This window comes from Ochotona princeps, chromosome 15 (assembly GCF_030435755.1).
Source record: "Ochotona princeps isolate mOchPri1 chromosome 15, mOchPri1.hap1, whole genome shotgun sequence".
NCBI classification, from domain to species: domain Eukaryota; kingdom Metazoa; phylum Chordata; class Mammalia; order Lagomorpha; family Ochotonidae; genus Ochotona; species Ochotona princeps.
In genome coordinates, this window is record NC_080846.1 from 48,618,226 (window position 1) to 48,644,621 (window position 26,396).

Sequence of the window (26,396 nt, forward strand, 5' to 3'; positions counted from 1 at the left end):
AATTGAAATACTTGAACTAAAGAATACAATAAACAAAATAAAAATGTGTCAGAATGCCTCACTAATTGAATGAAAGAAGCAAAGGAAAGAATATCAGAACTGAAAGATAACCTATTCAAGGATACATAAATAATCAGAAATAAGGAAGAAAATGTGACTAAAGCTACAAAAACAACCCAAGAACTGAATGACACTATAAAAAAATTAAATATCAGAATTATATGGATTCCTCAAGGAATGGAAAGAGAGGCAGGACTGCAGGAAGTATTCAATGAAATTATGAAATAGAACTTCCCAAACATCAGGAACATAAAGGGAAGCCAAATACTGGAAGGGCAGAAGACAACACCAAACAGATGTGATCCAAGATCCTCCCCCAGACCAATTGTTGTCAAACTCTCCTCAACTGAACATTAAGAAAAAATACCAAAACAACATGTAAAAAAGGATCAGATAACAGGGGAATACCAACCAGATTCATTGTCAACTTCTCAGAAGAGATCCTTCAAACAAGAAGCAAATGAAGTGACATTTTCTAGATCCTAAAACAGAAAAAAACTCCCAACACACAATAATACATCCAGCAAAGCTCTCATTTATGTTTGACAATTAAATAAAATATTTCCGAAGTAAAAAGAAGTTAAAAGACTTTGCAAATACTAAGCCAGCCCTAGAAATACTACCCCAAACCTGCTGAAGTCAGAAAGAAAGGAAGTTAGCTATACTCCATGATGGCCAAGTGGAAAATCTTCCCATTAAAACCCACAAAAGAAACCAAAGTTAAACAGAGACCCTAACACAAAAATGACAGGAGCAAATAGCAACCTTTCAGTATTAACCCTGAACACAAATGGCTTAGGCTCATCAATCAAAAGACAGATTAACAGAATGGATCAAAAGGTAGCACCCATCTATTGCCTACAAGAGATACATCTAATCAACAAAGATACATGGAAGCTGAATTTGAAAGGAATGAAAAGGATATTTCACACCAATGGAAAGAAAAAAGAGCCAGTGTAGCCATTAAAAGAGATGAAGTGGAACACTACATAATTATAAAGGACTCTATCAAGCAAGATGAAATAACAATATTAAAGGTATACAAGGGCACCTAGCTACATGAAACAGTTATTGATGGACTAAGGGCAGATAAAGATGCCAATACAAGAAGAGTTGGGGATGTTAACACCCTGTTAACATCAATGGACAAGTTGACAAGACAGAAATTCACCAAGGAAACAACATTTCTCATACAGACAATATAATAAATAGACTTAATGATATTTACAGAGCCCTCCATCCCGTGTACACTGAATATACATTCTTTCAGCTGTACATTGAACCATCTCCAGGATCAGCCACATGATAGTCACAAAACAAGCCTCAGCAATTTTTTTGTAAATTGAAGTCGTCTCATGCATTTTCTGAGACTGCCACGGAGTGAGACTAGAGACCAGTAAATAAAAATACCCCAGAAAACTTGTAAATTCTTGGGCCCGGCGGCGTGGCCTAGCGGCTAAAGTCCTCGCCTTGAAAGCCCCGGGATCCCATATGGGCGCCGGTTCTAATCCCGGCAGCTCCACTTCCCATCCAGCTCCCTGCTTGTGGCCTGGGAAAGCAGTTGAGGACGGCCCAATGCATTGGGACACTGCACCCGCGTGGGAGACCCGGAAGAGGTTCCAGGTTCCCGGCTTCGGATCGGCGCGCATCGGCCCGTTGCGGCTCACTTGGGGAGTGAATCATCGGATGGAAGATCTTCCTCTCTGTCTCTCCTCTGTATATATCTGGCTGTAATAAAATGAATAAATCTTTAAAAAAAAAAAAACTTGTAAATTCTTGAAAGCTGAACAACATGCTACTGAACAATGTACTAGGGAAGAAACCAAAGAAGACATAAAAAAAATTTCTTGAAACCATGAAGACTCAAATACAACATACCAAAGCCTATGGGATGCTATAAAGGCTGTGTAAAGAGACAAATTGATCACAACTAGTGCCTACATTAGGAAACAAGAATGATACCAGGTAAATGAGCTAAATATACATCTGAAGAGCTAGAAAAACAACAGCAAAACAATCCCAGGATCAACAGAAAAAAAGAAATAATAAAAATAAGAGGAAATAAAACAAATAGAAACCAAAAGAACAATACACAAAATCAATGAAACAGTTGTTTTTTAGAGAAAATAAACAGAATAGACACCCTATACGTCCAATTGAAAAAAAAATCAGACGAGAATTAATAGAATCAAAGATGAAAAAGGGAACATATAAGAGATACCACGGGCATACAGAAAATAATCAGAAATTAGTATAAGCAATGAAATGCAAACAAATCAGAAGACTTCCAAGAAATGAATAGCTTCCTAGACACATGGCAGCTACAAAAATTGAGTCATGAAGCAACGGAAAATCTGAATAAACCTGTAACCAAGATGGAGAGCCAATCAGTAATTAAATCCCTCCCAACGAGGAAGAGCCCGGGCCCAGATGGCTTTACTGCTGAATTCTTGCAAGCATTCCAAATACAACTGACATGAATTCCTCATGAACTATTCTAAACAATAGAAATGGAGACAATTCTTTCAAACTCTTCCTATGAAGATAACATCACCTTAACACCAAAACCAGACAGAGACACAACAGAGAAAGAAAACTATAGACCAACATCCTTGATGAACATACATGCTAAAATCATTAACAAAATACCAGCCAACAGAATGCAACATCACACAGATCATTCACCTGGACCAGGTGGTATTTATCCCAGCCATGTAGGAATGGCTTCACATACACAAATCTGTAAATGTGATATACCACATTAAGAAATTGAAGAAAAAAAAAACACTAAGCAAGATTGGGATAGAAGGAACATACTACAACATAATCAAAGCAATTTATGAAAAGCCCAATTCCAGGATCATACTGAATGGGGAAGGATTGGAAACTTTCCTGCTAGGGTCTGGAACTAGACAAGCATGTCTACTGTCGCCCTTGCTATTTAACACATGACAGGAAAAAGACAGGAAAAAGGAATCAAAGGGACACAAACAGGACAGAAGCACCAAGTCAAGTCATCTTTGTTGGCAGATGACATGATTCACTATAAAGGAGAACCAAAAGATTCTGCTGCAAACCTACCGAAATCCAGGAGAATTTAAGTTGCAGGATATATCTAGAAACAATGCCACAGGTGAGGGAGAAAAACAATTGAATATCCTGGAATAAATTCTACCTAGGGTTTAACAAATCTCTGCAATGAAAACAAAAAGATTATGGACAGAAACAGAGAAACACACACACACACACAGAGAAGGAAAAATCTTCCATGTTCGTGGACTGGTAAAATTAATATCACAAGACTGTCCATACTAAAAAACAATTTACAGATTCAATGGGATTCTAGCCAAAGTACCAAGAACAGCCTTTTCAGACCTAGCAAAAAAAAAGATACCAAAATGCAAAACTAGATACAAGATCCCCAAATACCAAAACAGCTTGGTTCTGGCATAAACACAGACCAGAAGATGAATGGTTTGTTAAGTCTGTGGTTTTGATGTGAACTGAAATTTTGCCATTTTGAAATATTTTTTAACCAATAAGGAGGAAGGAGTGTTGTGTGGTGCATGCAGGAGGGGAAGTACCATTATGATGCCAAGGGAAGCAGCATTATGATCCTGAATCTCCATTGTGAAACACATCAATTTGGCTCAATTTATGTAAATAAATTGATTAGAAACAAAAGTTTTAACAACCCTTTTTGATAAAAACCATCCATAATTTAGGCATAGAAAAGCAATATTCCTCGTACGAATAAAGGCTATATATCACAAACAATAGTCAATATAACATGGAATGGAGAAAAATGAAAGAATTGCCTCTTATCTGGAGTAAGACAAAGATGTTCACTATGCCATTCTTACTCAGTATAATTCAGCATTTTTAGCAAGAGCAGGTTAGGGAGAAGAAAGAAACAAGGAGAATCAGCATAGGAAAAGAGGAAGTCAAATTATCCATGCTTTCAAATGATATACTGTTGCACATGGAAAAATCTAATCTCTGCACCAGAAGCTGTTAGAATTCAGTAAAGCTGCAGGCTATAAAATACACACAAAGGGCCCCAGCGTGATAGCACAGTGGTTAAAGTCCTCGCCATGAACGCCCCGGGATCCCATATGGGCGCCGGTTCTAGTCCCGGCAGCTCCACTTCCCATCCAGCTTCCTGCTTGTGGCCTGGGAAAGCAGTCGCGGACGGCCCAAAGATTTGGGACCCTGCACCCGTGTGGGAGACCTGGAGGAAGTTCTTGGCTCCTGGCTTCGGATTGGTGCAGCACCGGCCATTGCGGCTACTTGTGGAGTGAATCATCGGACGGAAGATCTTCCTCTCTCTCTCTCCTCCTCTCTGTACATCTGCCTTTCTAATAAAATAAAATAAATCTTTAAAAAATACACACAAAGCAGTAGCTTTTTGGCATGCTAACAGTAAACTCACAGAGAATACAAGAATGAATCCCTATGCACCACAGCCACAAACAACCAAATATTTAGAATAAATTTAATCAAAGAAGTAAACAATATAATGAAAATTATCAAACATTGATTTAAGATATCATCAATAACACAAAATATGGAAAAATATTCCTTGATCAAAGAGACCCTGAACGAGAAAGGTCAAGCTCGAGCCGTCGTATTACCTGACTTCAAAGTTGTGGCAATAAAAACATGGTCCTGAGCCCAGCACAGTGCCCCAGCAGTTAAAGTCCTCGCCTTGAACTCACCAGGATCCCATATGCATGCCAATTTAATCCTGGCAACCCCACTTCCCAACCAGCTCCCTGCTTGTGGCTTGGGAAAGCCAAAAACCTTGGGTTCCTGAATCTGCATGGGAGACCTGGAGGAGGATCCTGGATCCTGGCTTCAGATCGGTGCAGCAATGGTCGTTATGGCTGCTTGGGGAGTGAATCATCAGACAGAAGATCTTCCTCTCTGTCTCTCCTCCTCTCTGTATATCTGACTTTGCAATAAAAATAAATAATAAAAAAATCTTAAACAAACATGGTACTTGCATGAAAACCAATACATAGATCAATGAAACAGAGTAGGGACCCAGAAGTCAATTCACACCAATCAAACCAGCTGATTTTTGGCAAAAGTGCACAGATCATACAGTTAAGTATAGATCATCTCTTCAACAAATGGTGCTGGCCAAATAGGGCATTTGTATGTAGAGATGATTTGAACTTAGATAGCTACCTCTCCATATACAAAAACCAACTCAAAGACTAAAGACCTGAATTTCAGATTGGAAACTGTGAGGTTGATGAAAATACATACTCCAAGATTCTGATGTAGTGAATGACTTCTTCGATGGTATCCCCAATTTGCAAAGCTAAACAGATTACATCAATTTAATAAGTCTTGCACACAACAGATGAAATGATAAGAATAAAGCAACATCAAAAGAATGAGCAAAAATGTGTAAACCGGGCCCGGCAGCGTGGCCTAGTGGCCAAAGTCCTCGCCTTGAACGCCCCCAGGATCCCATATGGGCGCCGGTTCTAATCCAGGCAGCTCAACTTCCCATCCAGCTCCCTGTTTGTGGCCTGGGAAAGCAGTCGAGGACAGCTCAAAGCTTTGGGTCCCTGCACCCGCGTGGGAGACCTGGAAGAGATTCCTGGTTCCCGGCATCGGATCGGCGCGCACCAGCCCATTGCGGCTCACTTGGGGAGTGAAACATCGGATGGAAGATCTTCCTCTCTGTCTCTCCTCCTCTCTGTATATCCGGCTTTCCAATAATAATAAAATCTTTAAAAAAATGTGTAAACCACATCTCAGCAAAGGAAAGGATTGATTTCATGAATATATCTTAAGATATATAAAGAACTGTACAACTAAAAATCAACCAGCTCATTTCCGAAATGGGCAGAGGATTTCAAGCTTTCAGAAGAAGAAATATAAACCACCAACTAATATATGAAAAAATGCTCGACATCAATAGCCAGGGAAATGCAAAGTGAAACCACAATGACATATTACCTCACCCCAGTCAGAAGGATTAAAATCCAAAACACAGAGAATAACAAACGTGGGCAAGGCTGTGGAGAAAGAACACACATACACAGCTGGTGAGCATGTACACTAATGCAGTCTAGTGGAAAACAGCGTACAGAGGTCATAGAAAATTAGAAATAGACATGCCATTTGGTCCAGCAATTCCGGTAAGAAATGAATCAACGAAACACATTCACCATCGTGCCTGTGAAAGCACTTTTTGCAATATTAATAACCGAGGTATCCATCACTAGATGGATGGATAAAGAAATGTTGTATGTGCACAAGATGGATATAAAAATAATGAAATTCTATCATTTTCTCAAAAAAACGGGGTACTGAGTGAAATAGTCCAGACTCAGAAAGACAGATAATGTACATTGTCTGTTTTATGTAGGAGCTAAAGTTTAAAAAAAAGAAAGAAATATCTGTGTCTCAGTATCACAACAAAATAGTTTTCTAAGTTTTGCTTTTACTTTTGTCAAACCAGTGGTTTGGAATGTTTTTCCAGTTTTAATGCCCTGTTATTACTTTATAATTTACTAAGTGTGAAAGAAATGGTCATTTTTCTATTCAGTTTTTATTTTTGTTTATAGCTATTTTCTGTACTCCCAGTAAACTAAGGTCTTTTTGCTTTCTTGAGTGAAGTATTAAACCTTTTACAGTAGTGTAAATCTAAAATCTGTTATCTAAAATATTTAAGAGAAGGGGAAAGGAAGACAAAAATGCTAAGGCATTCTTAGAATTGTTTCTAGCCTGATAAATATTAATTAAAATTTCAAAAAGCATGAAGTATTTTATCTCAATAATGATTATGAATTTACTTGTTCTATTTTTCTGCATAGGCTGTTTTCTAATTTATGAGATGATTTGTTAGCCTTTGCTATTTACTCTTGTATATGTAGTATATATGTATAATTTGTATATATATGCCGATACTTGAATTATTACTTTTGCATTTATTTTGGCTATTATATTCAGTAAAAAAAATAAGGTTTGTGATTGTTAAATATTTATTATAGATTATGCGCTTTATCAGTATGAAAAATTCTGTTCACTCCTAACATTTAAAAATAATCTAAATAGAATCTAGAAAGAGGAATGAAAACAGTTTTGTGGGGCTGGTATTGGGTCAAAACAGGTTAAACCACCACCTGCGATGCCAACATCTCACAAAATTCCGTGTAGTGCCAGTCCTAGCTGTTCTGCTGCAGCTCCCTGCTGGTGTGCCTGGAGAAGTGGCAGAAGATGACTTTAGTAAGTGTTTCACCCCCACCCCTTTCATACATGGGCAAGATTCACAAGAGTTCCTGGTTTCTGGATTCCTTTTGGACCAGTCCTGGCCATTGTGGCCCTATGGGGAGTGAGACAGGTGAAAACTCTCCTTCTTGCCAAAAAAACACTTTTTTTTTTTTTTTAACAAAAAATAGGGTGTAATAATTGCAACACATAGATTTTTTTTCCCTTCTTTCTGAACATTTAATTGGTACAGAAGAGGAATTACTCGCTTTAAAAGAGTACAAATGTTTTTTTCAAGACCTGATTCACATTACAAAGATCTATAGAAACATTTCCACCGATAGTCTTTAAAACCAACCATATGGTAAACTAGCAGTATGTTGAAACAGCAATATACCATACATTTCTGGAGCACAAAGGATACAGATTACTATTTATTTGTTTTTACTTAAAAGGCAGATTTACAGACTGAGACACAAAGAGATCTTCCATTTGCTGGTTCATTCTTCAAGTGGCCGCAACACCCAGAGCTCAGTCAATCTGCAGTTAGGGGCCTCTTCTGGGTCTCCCGTGTGGGTACAGGGTCCCAAGCACTTCAGCCATCCTCCGCTGCTTCCAGGCCACAAGCAGGGAGATGCATAGGAAGTGGAGCACTGGGACCAGCAGTGCCCACATGGGATGCTGGTACTTGAAGGTATATGATTACCTTTTTAGCCATGGTATGGTCCCGAAGATAGATTTACATTAAGAAAAAAAAAGCGTTAAATTCTTAGGATCCATGTTATAGCTTTGTTATGCATTTTTTTTTAATTGGAAAGGCAGATATATACAGAGAGGAGGAAAGACAGAGAGGAAGATCTTCCATCCGATAATTCATTCCCCAAGTGGCCGCAACAGCTGGAGCTGAGCAAATCTGAAGCCAGAAGCCAGGTGCTCTTCCAGGTCTCCCATGCGGGTGCATTGTCCCAAGGCTTTGGGCCGTCCTCCACTGCTTTACCAGGCCACAAGCAGGGAGCTGGATGGGAAGCAGGGCCACTGGGTATAGAATTGGGGCCCATATGGGATCCTGGTGCATTCAAGGCAAGGACTTTAACCACTATGTTATTGCACTGGGCCCATGCATTTCTTTAATATTCAAGCTGTTAAGCATGTCACCTTTAATTTATTAGATATTTATCTTTATCTTTCCTGAATCACCTACTCATATTTTTTTGCTGTTTAATATTGTGCATGCTAGTGTTCTTCATGATCCTATAAGAACATTTTGTCTATTAAAGGACTGCTTATATTTATTGTAATTTTCTTTATTTCACCTTTTACTTGCTTCCTATTTTAACTGAAGCCTTTTACGCAATAAAACTTTTAATGTTTATGTAATCAAGGCTACTTATCTTTTCCTTTGAAATTAATTTTGCAGCTTTTGTGTTAAGTAAATAGTAGTTTCTCTAAATTTAAGTTTTGAATATTAACAGTGTGCGTCTCTATCTTTTTGTACATTTTGTTAGTTAACACAGCCATGATTGCTGAACTAATCATTTGTAATTGTTGTGACAGAATAGGAAGTGTAAGTATGTGATAAGAAGATAACTCTTGAAGCTGTTATTAATCACTGTCAATACTTCATTAGAGTGCATTGCCTAATTACTGTTTGTATAATTTAACTTATTTTAAATATTACTTTACTTCACCTATTTTTACTAGCTTTACAATCACTTAATTTATGAGTGATTATGATAATTGTAATTATCAGGTAGTGATCTATTTGTATTATATCTTTGCTACATATCGTACGGAATCCAATAGAAGATGTGAAATGATTTTTAGTGTCTTTCTGTAGACAAGAAACATTGGAGAGAAAAAAAATAATCTTAATTAAAAGAGTAATATAGTTTGGTATTTGATTTCATTCAATTTAGTATTTATGATTAGCTGTCTCATAGAACTCTTTTAAGAATTTATGTCAAATTCATCAGTTATTCCTATATTCATTCAGCAAATATGTGTTATTTAGCAAGTAATTCTTGGCTGAATATCATGAATCAGGGAAGATGAATCTCCTAGAGTAATGGGTATCTTATCCAGTTTCTGCTTTTATATGCAAATGTAGTTAATATACTCTGTAATCTTCACAACACGTTTGATGCATAAATATACTCGTTCAACATGCAAATACAATTCCATGAAAGTATACACATACACACACAGAGTGTAAGGAAGCACAGCAGGACTGCAAGTCTTTGTACAACTCTATGTCATTGAGAAAATACATCAAACTATGTAGGTAAAGCAAACCTTTGGCTCTCCCGAATTCTAGCGAGAGCAAAGCAAAACAAACAGGACAAAACCCACTGGATTCCGTCTGTATCTTACTCTTTTAGTAAATACACTGTCATTTTCACAGCAGCTCAAGTCAAAGACCTAGGTGTGTTTGATTTACAAGCTGTAAGTTCAACTCTATCATAGAGACTGTGGGTTCTACTTTAAAAGTGTTTCTCAAAATCATCTACTTTACTATACTTCAGTGCACCACTGTGATCTATGCAAAAACTTATCCTGGACAACTGTATAATTTTTCTAATGTCCTGACCCTATGTGCTCAACCGGGAGTAATGTTTTAAAAGTTTAAATCAAATCATGACCTATCCTTGCTCAAACTCCTCTCTAATGGCTTCCAATTGCACTTGGAATAAAATCTAGGACTCTTTATCTTTCAAAAAATTAATTATTTTATGATACAGTTCCAAAGGCTCTGCAATCCCCCCCCCACTCATTTCTCCTATTTTAGTGCAACAATATAATCCTTCAGAAAACAGTCATCAGTCTGTCATTCTGTTATTTAAGTGTATCCTGACATTGTAGGTATGGCGAATAGCAGAGTCCAGTATCCTATTGTCAAGACATATTTAACAGTTTCTTTGGGAGACAATCTTTGATTTGGACGTAGAGATGTATACTGCATTGTATCTTCACATCTCAATATGATAGTCTGCACAGTTCCCTTAGCTAACTATATGCACATGCATGTTTACCTATGTATCTCTTGATCTACTCTTTAATCTTGTCAGCTCTCAATGTTCTCCAGCCTCATCCCAGGACATCCCTCTTATCCTGTGCTCTCATCACACATGCCTTTGTCTGTTCCTCCATTAGGGGTCATTTCTTCATCAGAGATTCTGTATCACTAAGTCCTTTCCCTGGACGCCTGTCTTCCTGATTCAGCCACGACAGTCATTTCACTTCCACCAGGTTCCAGCTGAAATATGACCTCTGAGAGCAGCCTTCTTGTCAGGAACACGCTGGTTCCTCCTCCATATGCTGTCACTCTGCTTAGTAAAGTCATAACTCTTATCACATGCCAAAGTTATACTTATTATTTGCTAGATCACTGAAACCTGGGGTACAAAGAACAGACCCAGCAAATGGATGAACAGATAAGGACAGTTCACTGAAAGTGGGATGAGAAAGGGTTATTCCACTTGAAGGTAAAACATAAGTTAACCATGCCAAGAAATGGAGGAAATGCAAGCTAAAGTGCATTAAAATGATGTCCTTGGATTGTTACAGGAGTTTAATATGAGTACATGCTGGGAGGTGACCTTATAGAAGATTCTAGTGACAGAGAATGAATGGGTCATATATGCTTTATTGAATGGGCAGCTTGAATGTTGCCTTGAAGGTACCAAATCCTGAAGGAGTTTATAGAAGTGAATGACATGAACACTCTGTGTAATTAAGTCACTCTCAAACCTATGGAGAGAACTCTGGCATTAGGGAGACAGTCCAATCAGGGTGAGTGGGGTTATCTTCAATTTGGCACCAATGAAGAGAGTATCCTGGTGAAGAGGGGAGATAAAATAATGCTAGGGTGAGACAGGGGTCCGTAGGGTCATCCTTGTGTGTGCTAAGTATGAGGGTGGAGTGTAACATGTTACATTCCCATCAGGGTGAAAATGCTGTTAATGCAGGGGTAGAATGCCATGTGATGTCAGAGTTCAAATAAACTAAGACCAGTTTTGACATATGGGAACAACACAGAATGAGAATCAGAGCCTCATCTATTAGTACATTGGCATTAATAACCATATACATGAAGGATGGTGAAGTATCAAAGAATAAAATTGCAAATCTGGAATGAAATCTGGTATTTTGATTGAAACCACATTACTGTTGTGAATGCATGGTTTTTAACATAATTAACATATGTACATAAGATGAATACAAAAATGAACCCATGTTCTGTATGTGTAAATACATATGCACAAATACACTGTGTATACACACAATATTCCCCTGCTCTATCCATCGAGAAAGCCTGGGAAAAGAAATATCTCAATAGCAATAAATGCACTTTTTTTTGCCTAAATCTTGGTATCTAACCACTATTTTACATGAATTGGAAATAAAGCTTCAATGTAAGAGATAGGTCTAGAACAGCTGGATGATCCAGGAAGCCAAAAAGTACTCAAAGAATGATGGAGATGTGCAGAAAGACTCCCTTGGAAAACGACAGATGAATTTAGGCACTGACGAGTAATGATAGCAATGATAGTAATGGAATGTAACTCCTTGAATGAAACAGGAAGCCATGGCATTCTGCTATATACATAAGTAAGTTAATAAACTGAATATTTTAGGAAGAAGGGACATGAATAGTCTCAAGGAACCTCCCACACTTTTAAACTTCATAAGGGAAAGAATCCCTTTACAATGGGGAAACATGGAAGACAATAATTTAAGCAGTGATCAATGTCAAAATAATAATGAATAGAATATATCAAAATCACCCTCCTCCTGGCAGGGCATAATAGGAAAACCACAGCATCACTTCTTGATTTTCCTGGCAAAGATGCACAGCTTCACCTAATTATGAGGAAACATCAAGCAAACACAAACTGAGGTACAACCGATAAAACAGCTGACCTGTTCTCTTCAAGCTTATCATAGGGGCCCAGCAGTTAGGGTACCAGTTAAGACGCGCACGTTCCACATCTGAATGCCCTGCTTGGAAACCTGCTTCCAAACTTCCCTGTCTTCCAAAAATACTGTTTATTAACTTACTTATGTCTGTGTGCAGAACCTCATGGTTTCCTATCTTATTCAAGGAGTTAAACTCCATTACTATCATTACTTGCTTTAATGCCCAAACTAATCTGTAGTTTTCCTCTCCCAGCTCCTCAATCCAACTTCCTGTGGATACAGATCCAAGGGAGCAGGGCAGCGGTTTAAGTCGCGGAGACTCTGTCATCTATTAGGGGACTTGGAGTGAGTTCCCAGGTTCCAGTTTCTGCCCAGCCCTATACCAGGGAATAACCCAGTGGATAGGAGGGTGGGTCTCTCACTCTAGGTATGTATCTGTACATATTTACCTGTCTAGTTCTCAGATAAAATTGTGAAAGACTGATGGTTTGGGGGTGGGCATTTGATATAGTGATTATGTCATCAATTGGGATGCTTCTGACAAGTGTCTGGTTTGAGTCCCACAATGATTTCTAATCAAATCCTGTGAAAGTGCAACCGGAGTTGCTGAAGGCTGTGCCTTAAGTCTTCAGGCCCTGACACCCATGTGGAAGACGAAGACTGAGTTGTGGCTGTGGCAAGCATTTGAGGACTGAATGAAAAACCTCTGACTCTGTTAACTTTCAAATAAAATGAAAATTAATAAGTATGTAACAAAGTGATGCTTTAAAAATCAAGATAAAAACTGAGGAATATTTCCAGATCAAAGGAGATTTAAGAAAAATGACAACTAGATGCAACATAAGATTCTGAACTACAAAACAAATTATATTATTATTATTGTCACTGGTGAAATTTTCAAAGGGTCTTGAGATTAAATGGTAATATATGTAGTGTTAATCAGCTTGTTCTGATACTACTGTTTATAGATAAATGCTTTTTGGAATGAAACATGCTGAAGTGTTTTCATGCTGATAAGGCAACAGGTTGGCAAATCACAAATATTTCAATTTTGCTGTAACTATATTTGTTACAAACAATGCAACAATAAACATAAACATTCTGTGTTAATGTAAAAGACAAATTAGAGGTAGCTAAAATGACAGCAAGGGCACAACTGTAGGAGTCATTTCAATTAAACAATTAAGACTGGTAGTGGGAGTGGCAGGACAGGCTAGTTGAGAAACATTTAGGGAATAGTCACACACTGGAGATTAATTAGAGAAGAAAGAAAAGGAACAACTTGAGGTGACTCAAACTCAACCAAGATGATGGTATAATTCATGAGTTTAAGGGAAGAACAGGTCTTTGGAGGAAGATGACAATTTTGGTATCTGACCTTCGCTGTGTATTGGTGTCGTTTTATACCAACACTCCAGGCTACTCGGTGGAGTGAGACACATGTTATAATCTAATTGCTAGGTTGGATCTCGGTTTTCTGACCTCAGATATTCAGTAGAATAGCATTTTAAAGTTATCTTTTAAAATATGTACTTACTGATTTCAAAAGCAAAGTTACAGAGGGAGAAAGAGAGAGAGAATCTCCCGCAAGCTGGCTCACACTCTAAATGGCCACAACAGCCAGGGTGGGTGAGGCTGAAGCCAGGAGCTTTTCCAAAGTGGCCAGCAACACACAGGCCACCCTTTGTTGCTTTCCCAGGCACATTAGCAGGGAGCTGGATCAGAAGTAGAAGAGTCAAAACTTGAACCAGCACCCATATGGGCAGGCAGCATCATAGGCAGTCTTAACCCACGATGCCACAACACTAGCCCCAAAAGTAACTAGCCTTTTGCTGTGCATCCATCCTCCCCAAAGAAAAGAGAGTCGATCAGCTACAAAATAATCAGCAGCAACCAGGCATGTTCCTTGCTGCCTCTATCGCTTTGCTCTCCAGAACCAGCTTATTGGCCTAATGAATAAATTCTCTTGTCTCCTGTGGTCATATCATCTTGCAGATTGTCTAGTTATATCTGTGACTAGTTGAAGTGCTTTTATAATTCAAAGGTAAATGTTCCAGTAAGCATGTTTACCACATATGTAGAGTCATACTATTAAATCAGTTATTTCAATAACAATAAAAATTAAAACATTTGCTTTTAGTTTGCCTGTTATATACTTTATGTCATTATGAATGTGGGAGAGAAAGCAAGCAGTGTGTTTAATTTGTCTCCTAAACCCAAAGCAGTGTGGAGTTCCTAACTGTGTATAATATAGTACTTACACTTACTGGTTTGAATCCAATCAATTTAAAATATGATGATGCTAAAATAATAATGTCCTAGAGGAAGGAATGTGGAGCCTTCTAGTTACCTGTTTTTCAGCTTAGTGCTTTTAACAACATTAATTTAGAGCTCACTTTTCCACATTCTATATAATATACTTCCTTTATTTTTTCGCACATGGTTCCCCACTGTTGTACATAACACTAAATAAATGACATGCCTATTGCTAAGTCAGCATGCTCCCTTTCTCAATAGTGTGGATCTGTGCAAAACGATTGCAAAAATCAAATCAGAATGGGGTTGTTAGAGTCAGTGATAAGGAAGCATATGAAATGCCCTAGCTCATGTTTCCCAAATTGTGTTTTGTAGATCATTAGTTGTGAAATATATTAATGCCTTTCTAGGAGTGGTAGTGGGGGGGTGATTCTGAAAAAAAAAAATTCATTCACGTGTTTAGCCCTGCATCTCTATAATACATTTGATAGAATCTGTCTTAGCTAAAAACAATTCATAGCATGAGAAGTCCACAGGCATTAAAACATTCTGATTAAGAGGAGGGTAGAATATCTGGTTGACACTTTGTGATTTATGAGAAAAGCCTATGGTAAATTCAAAACATTAAGCCAAAGATGATAAATGACCTGGTCAGCCTGGACTGTATATCTGCCACTTTATCTGATTCTTATTCAAACGCAGAGCTCAACTCGAGTATCCTCTATCTAGAAAACTATTTATTAGTTTTTACCAAGCCCTGTTGTTAATTAATTCAAACAATAATTACTGATAAACAATGCTGCTTTAGCTGCTGGGATTATGTGTTTGAAAAGATACACTTCAGCAAAGGGGACGAGAGCGAACAAAGAGAGAAAATGGAGGGCGGCAGAAAGGGAACAACCCTATTTCTCACGGAAAAGACTCAAACAGGAGAAAGATACTGAAGTAAACAATGTGTAATGTTAAATCAGGAGGGAAAAACTGTTTATAGAAAAAGAACATGAAAGACACAGAAAGTAAAGAGGAAAATGATAGTTACTTTACACTCCATGGTTGAAGCAGAGAGCATTGGAATAATGAACCGAAGGAAGGTAATGTATGATGTTAAGTCCTGGGGGACAGGCACTGCAGACAAATCAACATGTAGGAAGCAAAGACTGGTGCTGCCTGCCTTGTCTGAGCTAATGCAGGGAAATTGGCATTGTTAGAGAAAAATGAGCTAGGCGGAAAATAGTAGGAGGTAGGTTAGAATGTTATAGGCAGTCAAACAATGCAGGGTGTTTTAACCTTTATGCTGAGTGAGATGAGAAACTGCTGGAAAGTTGAGCAGGAGACCTATGTCATCTGATTGATATGACTGAATGCTGAGACACAACACCACAATAAAGGAACAGTGACCCATGCCAGGATCAAAGCAGAAGGCTTTGTCAAAAATCTAGCCGGGCAGGTGATGTTAATAGTGTACGCTAAAGTGACAAATGGGAACAATGAAGAGGGCATACACTCAAGGTACAATTTTAAAAGAAAGATGGAGAATTAATTTTTAAACTTTTTGGTTTCAGGATGCCTGCATATCCTTAAAAATTAATGAAAACAGGTAGGTCTATCGTCACAGCATGTTGAGCCTCCCTATTCCATATGGGAGTACCTGGATTTGAATCTTACCTCTATTTCTCATCTAGCTACCTGCTACCTTCATAGCAGCAGTTGATGGTTCATGTGTTTAAGTCCCTGCTCCCTACATGGAAAGACCTGGATGAAATGTTTGGCTCCTGAGTATTGGAAGTATTTAGAGACTGAACCTGTAGTTGGAACGGAGCGCTCTCTCTCTCTCTCTCTCTCTCTCTCTCTCTCTCTCTTTCTGTGCTTTCAAGGAAAATAATAAACGTTTTCAAAATCACTACAAAGACTGAAGAACTTCTGTTCCTGAATATCATATGTTAACATTTTAGCATATTAACATTAAAACAGTTGAATAAATAGATTATGGAATTAGCCATTTGAAACTGTGATATCATCACATCCCATATAGTTACCGGAAAGCTTATCATTCTTGTGCAAATAAAAGTGGGGAAAAAAAAGGCAAAATACCTTTGTACTATGATGAAAACGGTTACAACCTCTTGTGAACGAGTCAGGGAGATTTGAAGGATCCATATCCCACTTTGAGGACTACTGGCCTAGATGATTTTGTGATGAATTGGACGTGGAGTGTGAGAGAAAGAATGAACACCCAGATGGGGTCAAGTTTTCAGCATGAACTACCATTAAATCAAATAAAATGCTTTGGGTCACCTAAGATTAAAATGATTATTCAACATCCCACTGAGCTTGAGAGTAGCCTGCTGTACATAAGCTTGGTGCTTGGGGGAGGTAGTCAGGACTAGAGATACCATCTTAGGAGTAATGAGCATGGAGATTACATTTAAAGCACTGAAGTTAGATGAGAACATAGAGGAAATTCATTATAAGTGAGAAAAGTCTCGAGGGTGACTCCTGGGGGGGCATTCAACCAACTCTACTAGTGAAATTCCAAGAGTTACCAGTTTACAGAATAGTTATCCTCAGTTGATTAGAGGTTCTTCTAGAGTACAATCCATATCTTAGTCATTTACATGTTAAATCACCACTTATGATACTCAGCAAATGGAAAGTATTTTACTATTCTATTGAATGAAGCAGTAAGTCAATAAAGTGTGTTAGGATGTTCTCATAGCTACATTCCATTCATTTAAGAACAGGTAATATTGTAAATATCAAAATGAATGGCTTTAGCTTTATATATCAGGTATTTATTTGCTGTGGTTTGGATATTTGTCTGAATGTCCCTCAAAGGGTCATGTGTTAAAGGCTGGGAGGTGTTGGGGCATTTAGCAGATGGGACCTAGAAGATGTAACTGGCAATAAACCCTCAGAAGGTAGTGCTCATGAAAATATTGTTATAAAAGGCAGAGTTTTAGGCCAATCTCTCTCTCTCTGTCTTCCTCTCTCTTTCTCTGCTTCCTGGTATCTCATGTGGTCCTTCCTTTCTTTTTCTTTCTGTTTTTATAGTTTACATAAAACAAATATGTTTCCTATTTTTCATGATACATATATAGAAGAATAAAGGGGTCCCCACTTCACCCCTTCTCCTTCCCTACATCACCCTCTTACAAATTTCTCCATAGCTATTAAAATGACATGAGTGTTCACATCACTTTTACAAGCTTAACTATCTGATATAAAAATGTATTACGACCAGGCAAGTAGAGGAAAAGGAAGAAAATAAAATATTATAACTTAAAAGTATAATAACAATAAAAATGAAAATCCTACTATTACTCAAGAGTAAAAACATATGCTGAATACGGAAGTTAATTACCAGTATGCTGGTTCTGTACTTCCTATTTCTTGCCAGGGGAGGCACTGTGTTACCTCAGGACTCTCAGCAAAAAATATTATTAGGTTGTGAAACTCTGAGATTACAAGCTAAATAAACCTCTTAATTTTGTAATGTTAGGCTGCCTCAGGCATTTAATTATAGTAGCAAAGATTCAACAAATACACTACCCATTTTATGGTCAAATAGTTTCCTTGAATTTAGAGGCAGGAATAATTGGAAACATTTACCTTTATCCAGCAAAAGTCACTAAAAAGTGCCATAGATTAGATTAGATTTAAAAGTCTAATTCACCACTTATGGTATTTAAGGCCACAATACCAACCCTACATTTTCTTTTTCTTTTTTTCTTTTTTTTTTTTTATAATCTATTTTATTGTGTTGTTGTTGACAATCTTTTCATAGTTAATTACAGTTAAAGAAAGAAAAAGAAAAAAAAAGGTTCAGGGGGATAGGGAAGTGGGCAATACTATTATGTCCATATTGTTTCCATCTTGTATCTGAGGTAAAGGGGGATATTGAGGGAGAAGCCCCACCCGGTTTCCCGCCCACCCCGAGTCCCGGATGTGGGGCATGCTCTGAGATATGTGCTCAAGTGGAGTTAATAGTTCTCCAGTTATGAATCGCTGCCAGTTTTGCTCGATGAGGTCGTCCACTGATTGATATGGTCCATCATAAAGTCTCCGTTTGCCCCATTCCTACATTTTATTTTTCAAGGAAAATTTTTCCTGAAGCCTTTTTTCACAACTGCCTTTTCAGTCATATTGTTGCCCTAGGGGAAAAGATATGCTGAAGAATGGCAACCATTCAAGTTTGTTTAAATATGGAAAAAATTCTGAATAACACTAAAGAAAAACATAATATTAATAGTTGATTTGCTATCAAAGATTACTTCCTAATTAGCAAAAGAGATGAAAAAAAATTGTTTGACATGTAAAGTATTGGTAACCAATATTCACCAATAGACCTGTTAGGCAAATCTAGCCTAGATCTCAATTAAAGTGAAATGAGGGTAATATTCTACTAGCAGCTGATTGATACTATCACTATATGGATTTGCTGTGATTTCAATGTTCTCATTCCTTCCAAATTTTATGTTGCAACTTGTCAGGGGCTTGTGTTGTTGCATAATGGTTTAAAATACTTCTTGCAGTACCAGCATCCCATATGGGTGCTGTTTTGAGTACTGGCTGCTCTACCCCTGATCCAGCTCTCTGCTGACACACCAGGAAGTAACAGAAGATTACCTGATCCTTGGGCTCCTGCACCCACATGGACTTCCTGACTTTGGCCTGGCCCAGCCCTTGCTATTGCAGAGACAGTCATTCGGGGAGTGAACCAGACAGTCATTTGGGGAGTGAACCAGCAGTGGAAGATCCCCCCCTCTTCTCTGCAAGTCTTTCAAATAGACAATTAGATATTTTTAAAAAGAAAGACACATAATTACTGAGATAACAGTATTAAGAGGTGGGGTCGTCCATGAGACAATGATTAGATGACAAGGGAGGACTTCTGTTGCATAGGGTCAGGTGCCAGGGAGCTAGTCTTTTCCTCTTCTGTCTTCTAAAGCTTAAGGATACAGCATCAACATATCAGCGTGGAGGCTGCAGCCCTCACTAGGCAATAAGACTTGCCAGAACTTCATAGCCTCCCGAATGGTGAGAAAATGAATTTCTATTCGTTATTAATTACTCAGTATCAGATGTTTTGCTGTGGTTCTATCAATAGATTAATATGGCACTGATGGTGATTTTAATTATTGGTTTGTAGAAATGCAGTTTACAGTAGATTCTTTCTGGGGTTTGGAATTTGCCTTTCCTAATTAAGTCAGTCGAACTCTAAGAGTGTATCTTCATTGGCTCCCTTTATATTTCAAATTACACGAGTTTATGCTTCTTGTGGCTGATCCAAATACCTCTGAGCAATGCTAGTGTTAGAAAAAGAAACAATATTGACCCAACATAATCTTAGGTCCAAGTGATTAAGGGAATATAAAAGGCTCCCAAATACATTTCCTAAAAGCTGAAGTTGCTATCACTAAAACTGTATGACTGAGGTATATAAGTTGAGAGCATTGTATCCCAAAGGACTTAAATAAAGTCTGGGAAAATATGATTTAATCACCATTTACAAGTTGATTCACTATAGGGATTTATGATTTATACAGCACCATGGCTCATTTTATCCAGTTTGAATCTCCTGAATCCCTGAAAATTAGGCAAGGCAAATATCATCCTCATTAGGCTGAAAAATTCAGGGTTAGGAAGCATACACAGAAGGTATGAAAAACACATGATTAGAATTTAATTCCTATTAGAAAAGCATCAGAAACAAAATTTGCATATGCTTTCATAAATTTCACAGACCATCACTACAGCATATCCTGGAATATCAGATTCAAAATACAAACTGACTTAATGATGGTTCTACTTATGATCTTTTAATGTTTATGACAATGTGAAAAGCAATACTCATTTATTAGAAGCTGTACTTGGAAATTTGAATTTAGAACTTATCCCAAGCTGACTTCTGCCTCATACTATATGCTAGTTATATTGAAATGGATTATAGCATTAACCATAAAATTAAGAACCAGAAAGTTTCTAGAAAACAAATATGGGAGTGTATAGCCATAGCATGATCAGGACACCAGAACAGCAACCATAAAAGCAAAATATATATATATATATATATATATATATATATATTTATATATTTATATATATACACACACACATATATATATACACACATATATATGTATATATATATATACACATATATATATGTGTGTATATATATATATTATAGTTATTAAAATACAGACTGCGGAAAGACATTTATAGTATTTATACCTGAAAAAGGACCCATATTCTTGGAATTACTGGCCAATTCACAAAGAATTACTAAAAACTGATAATTAGAAAGTAGAACAATCTTTGGGGGAAAAAGTGGAGAGATATTCCTCAAATGAGGATGTAAGAATGGGCTATAACCACAGGATAAAAGCGATTAGTTATCTTTAGACACCAGAATAAAAGCAGCACATGAAAGGTATAATGGGCAATTATTTCACACTCATAAGGACGGCCAAATTTAAAAATAAGTGAAGGTGACAAGGTAGAGGAAACTGAAACCTCAAAACTGCTATTGGTGACAAAGTTTCTGGGTCACAATGAATTTCAATTTTCAGTCTTTCGAGGTACCTGCATATAATTTTTCATAATGGCTGGACTGGCTTCTTCCAGGTCTCCCACGCGGATGCAGGGTCCCAAGGCTTTGAGCCATCCTCTGCTGCTTTCCCAGGCCACCAGCAGGGAGCTGGATGGGAAGTGGAGCAGCCAGGATACAAACTGGCACCCCTATGGAATCCTGGCATGTGCGAGGTAAAAAGTTAGCCACTGAGCTATCCTGCAGGAGTGTGCCTTTTTCCTTTGCTTTTTCCAAGCCATTAGCAGTGGAGCTGGTTCAGCAGTGGAGCAGTCAGGACAGGGACCAATACCCATATGTGGGATGCTGATGAGTCAGGTGCAAGCTTAATCTAGTAAACTATAATGCAGGTCCCCTATTTTTTAAAAGATTTTTTTTTTATTGGAAAGTCAGATATACAGAAAGGAGAGACAGAGAGGAAGATCTTCCGTCCGATGATTCACTCCCCAAGTGACCACAACGGCTGGTGCTGTGCTGATCCGAAGCCGGGAGCCAGAAACTTTTTCCAGGTCTCCCACACGGGTGCAGGATCCAAAGGCTTTGGGTCATTTTTGCCTGCTTTCCCAGGCCACAAGCAGAGAGCTGAATGGGAAGCTGGGTTTCCAGGATTAGAACCGGCACCCACAAAGCCCAAAGCAAGTACATGAGCCCACTTTTGTGTTTTATCTAAAGATAGAAACTCAGCCTTGTCGTTTAATATGTTGAAACAGAGAAATCGGTATAATTTATTTCAGTTACCATAAATTAAAAATATAAGGATTCACAGTCGGAGGGATTTTAACACATGAAAGAATGCAATGAAGCAGAGGGGAAAAGATCAATTAAAAGATGCAGAACTAACAGCTGTGAATTACTAAGTTCACAAATGTGGTAGATAAAATCAAGTTTTTTTAAAAAAGCATTGGGAAACATGACTGAATATGAACTGTAATACTGCAACAATGTGGAGGAATCCAACATGGGGGGAGGGCATGGGGAGGGGTTGGGGGAATCCCAGAGCCTATGAAACTGTGTCATAAAATGAAATTCAAAAAAAAAAAAAAGCATTGGGAAGTCTGCAGCTTACAAGTTACTAACACACTAATCAGAAACATATGCAATGTGCAGTCAGTCTCATTTCATATTGAAACTAAGGACTCCTTGGTTAAATGGACACTTTTTTTCAGGCAGAGACAGTGACAATAGCATGCCTGAAGTAAAAGTCCCCTAACTTGACACAACATTGTCTAAGCAAGATATCTACTCTGTGTCTAAGATGAAAGTTCTCTTATCTCTTTTATTCGATATCATTTCTTCCACAACAAAATACTGCTCAAATCAGCTAATGCCCAAGCAAAGGAATATAAATTCATGAATTAGCGCTAAGTTGTACTTCAATTTTCGAGGACCCTTACCAGGTTCAAATATGCAATTATCATTTCAAATTATTAAATGATTAAAAGTGCGTAAATACTCACAAGTCAATTTAATTTTATATTTCTTGTATTTCCAGATAGAAAACCAGAATTATCAAGTACTCAGAGGATTAAATTTGTGATTAAAATGTAGACTTTTTATAAGCTGAGCAGTAATTATACTCTCTTTGGAACAGTAGCTATCAACAGTTTCCATCCCTGACATACTTGCTTTTTTGTCAGAACACATCAGAGATTCCTCATTTACTCATCTCTCCATCTTCTGTTTATACTTGCTAATCACCAAAATCTGTTTTCAAAACTATCCCCAAACTCCTAATTTCTCCCCTGTGGAGTTTCTATTCCTTCCTCTGTAGTAACTGTGGACCCCCAGGGGGTAAGGAGTCAGAAGGATAAATAACTAATGCATAAAAACTTCTGGGGCAGAAGAAAGTATCTGGTTGAAGTTACATTCCTTCACTAATAATGGTTATTAGTTATTATTGTCCTATTACATATATATTTAACAGGCTGTGTTGTTTTAATTTAAACATCATGATTTTGAGTTACTTCTGTAGTTTATTTTATCTCTTAATTTTTAGAAGAAAAAATATTATTTATTTTTATTTAAAAGGCAGTTCTACAAAGAGCAGTAGAGACACAGAGATTTTCTATCTTCTGGTTCACTTCTCAAAAGGCCACAACAGCCAGAGCTGAGCTGATCTGAAGCCCGCAGCTTTTTCTAGGTCTCTCGCGTGGGTGCCATAAACCTAGAGCTGAAATTAGGAGTAGAGCAGCCGGGACTAGAACCTGCACTCACTTGGGATGTCAGTGCTTGCACTGCACCAGCTGATATTTTGTCCTTTTAACTCATTATTATAATACCTATCACAAATATTGAAGAACTGGTGGAACCCAGGAATAGGTTCAAGATGAATTGTGCACTTCAACATTCCTTCAAAGTTTACCCAAGTAAGTTAAACACAAATAAAATATACAGAAAAGAATACAGTGCCTGTTAGAAATTGATTGGACAAATATAGATCAATAGAATGCGACCCTTCTCATTACTAAACAGCAAAGGAAAGGTACATTAACACATTTGCATTGATACAGAAGTAAAAGCATTTAGTAATTAGTTTCATTAGCATATGTAAGACAGTACCTTATCTAGGTAGCTCTAAAGATGCTGGAAATGACCCAGATACACAATAATACCAGAAACACCCTCACATAATGAGAGAATCAAAGACAACAAATGCTAACAAACAGCATCTGAGTCTGGAGTTGGCTGTCTATTATCCTAAATCCCAAGACTGAAGTCAAACTTCACTGTATGAGGAAAGAGAATTCTTGCAAACATTGCCCCTTTTAACCTGTACATATTGAAACACTCTCTATAATGTCGTCAAAAGGTATTACACTGCACAAGATCAAGAGCATGTTTCTAAACACTGAAAAGAACTGTAGGTGACAATTACAAAGCAAAGAAGAGGAACTCCAAATCATTAGGATAATTTAGCCCCTGCAAAGGGCAATACCATTATTCATAACGTCAGAATACTAATTCTCTCATAATTGGTAAAGGCAAACGAGACAAATTATATGAAAGCATTCTAGAAGCCATAGTGGATATTTGAAATTTAAATGGCATTTTGTTAATTGGACCTTCTATTATTTTAAAGAAGATAGTAAACAAATCATTGCTCATTTAGACCAATACACATGCGTCCCATGAACTGGCTGAAAGGATTTATTCATACTATCTATTTAAGAGGATGGTGAATGGCAGTGATTGGATTCCCAAGTCCCTCTCTCTTGAATTTTATGAGACCCATTCAGCATGAGCCAGGTTGAGAACACCACTAATTCCATGTTCTGGGTCCATCTGTTGGCAAAAATATAATGCAAACAGCTTTATATGCGCTATTTTCAATGAAATATCACAGAACAGCTTGTCCCAATGATATTTCTAAAGCTTGCCTCCAAACCGCCTACTGGGAAATCCGAGTGAAAGAGAAGGGGGAAGAAAAAAAATTAATGCAGGCAAGTGACAGAAATGGAAAATGAAAAAAAAAAATACAGGGTGAAGACTAGCTAAAGGGATGTGAACCCAGAGGAAAATTAGTAGCAATGAGAGATGCAAGCTCAGATGCAGACAACAGTAGAAACCGTCACGCATGGAAAACCTGATGAAAAATCTTGGATCAGTGAGATCGACAGCATTTCAGAACCACCGAAATCACTTCAACAAAACCCTCAGAAGAGGTTCCACCTGGGTTGATGTCAGGTGGCCATTTCCCATCACTGGATTCTGGGGCAGTTGGGAGTCTGGGTGTGATTTCTCCTGTTGTCTCCCCTTACCCCAGGATACAAGAGCAAGAGCAAGAAAATTTGGAAACAATGGCCTCACCCATTTTCCCCTAACTCTTGATGCTCCCCATCCTGATCAACTTATGTAAACCTCATCAAAAGAAAAAAAAAAGCCCTTAGATTTGGACAATATAGACGTGAGTTCCCCTTTACCCCAGATATAGGGAAAAATGTGGAAATAATAGTCTACCCACTTTCCTATAGCCCTTGAACCTTTGTGCCCTAATTAACTATGTAAAGATTGTCAAAAAAAAAAAAAAAGAAAAAAAAGAAAAGAAAAGAAGTGAGTTCCCCATCCAGAATAGAAACCAAAAAGCAGGGAATACCAGGACCATAGAAGAGCTCAATACTCGGAAGTTAGTTACTAAAATGATGAGAGATAAAAATGATTTGAAATAGTCCTTTTTCTGTGCTTCTCTAGTTCTTCACATAATAAGTATGATTACTATTCCAAAAGCTAAAGCAGAGTTCAGTACCTTTAGCCAATATCAAAGGAAGCAAACTTCCTTTTCTGAGTCCTTATAATTGAAAACTCCATCGACACACCAAAAATGTATCCAGACAGTGTAATGTAAGCGGTGCATGCTCACCGATCCAAAGCCAAGATACATTACAGTGCAGATGATTCATTCTGGGTACTTACCTGGGGTCGAATAACTTTCACAATGTTTTTGAGGGCAGTGTCGGGGGATGGAGGTGAGCAGTCAGGAGTAGGGCCTGTTGAGCTGTTTCTATGGTTACTAGTTCCTGGAGCAGTAATTGCTACCTCAGAGGCATTATCTGTGAATAAAAATAGAACTGCCATGAACCTAATTACTGATCACTTGGTTTACCTATTAGGATCTGAAATTACTTTAGTGACAAAACTAGTACCAACGACAAGATCATAATGAGGAATATGCTTGGCAAATTTTAGATAATGTTTTTTGAATACTTTGTTTACTTTTGAAAAAACGGTTTATTTATTTGAAAGGAAGGGTTGTAGAGAGAATGAGAGGAAAAGACAGAAAGAGGGAGAGAAGTGAGGGTGTGTGAATGAAACAGTTTCCACCTGCTCGTTCACTCCCCAAAAGGCTACAATGGTTGGAAGTGGATTGGCCCGAAGCTAGGAACCAGGAGCTTCCCCTGGTCTCCCATGCGGATGCCCATGTGGATGCAGGGGCTGAAACATTTGCGTCATTTTCTGCTGTTTTCCCAGGTGCATTAGCAGGGAGCTAGGTCAGGAGTGGCGCAGGTGTGACTTGCTGCTGCCTAGCACTGGATCTGCTCTTTATTTATTATTATTATTTTTTTAAATGGCCAAGAGCACTAATTGTGGTACTGTTCCAAGAAGAGGAGTATTGTTATTCAATTCATAATGACACCTCTTTAGATTGAACCACTATATGAAAGACACATGATTATAGTAAAGCTCTTTACATAGTAGTGTTAAAAGTCGCTGACTCATATCTAAACTCAAACCCCTTCAAATCACTATCCTCAGTAATCCCTCAATCATGGAAAAGTACCCGAATGAATGAACTTGGATAGAAGGCTGGCTTTCGTGCAAAATAGTCTTACAATGTTGAAAAAAAATT

The 26,396-nt window shown here is 37.9% G+C and overlaps 1 protein-coding gene across 4 annotated transcripts in view; it reads right to left on the reverse strand.

The window, feature by feature from the left end:
• ANKS1B (ankyrin repeat and sterile alpha motif domain containing 1B) overlaps positions 1 to 26,396 on the reverse strand; it is a 1,050,054-nt gene that overhangs the window by 634,923 nt on the left and 388,735 nt on the right. For all 4 annotated transcript variants that reach the window (XM_036492291.2, XM_036492289.2, XM_004583128.3 and 1 more), the window contains exon 11: positions 25,463 to 25,599. In XM_036492291.2, coding sequence (XP_036348184.2) covers positions 25,463 to 25,599 — 137 coding nt within the window. The remainder of the gene's footprint in view (positions 1 to 25,462; positions 25,600 to 26,396) is intronic.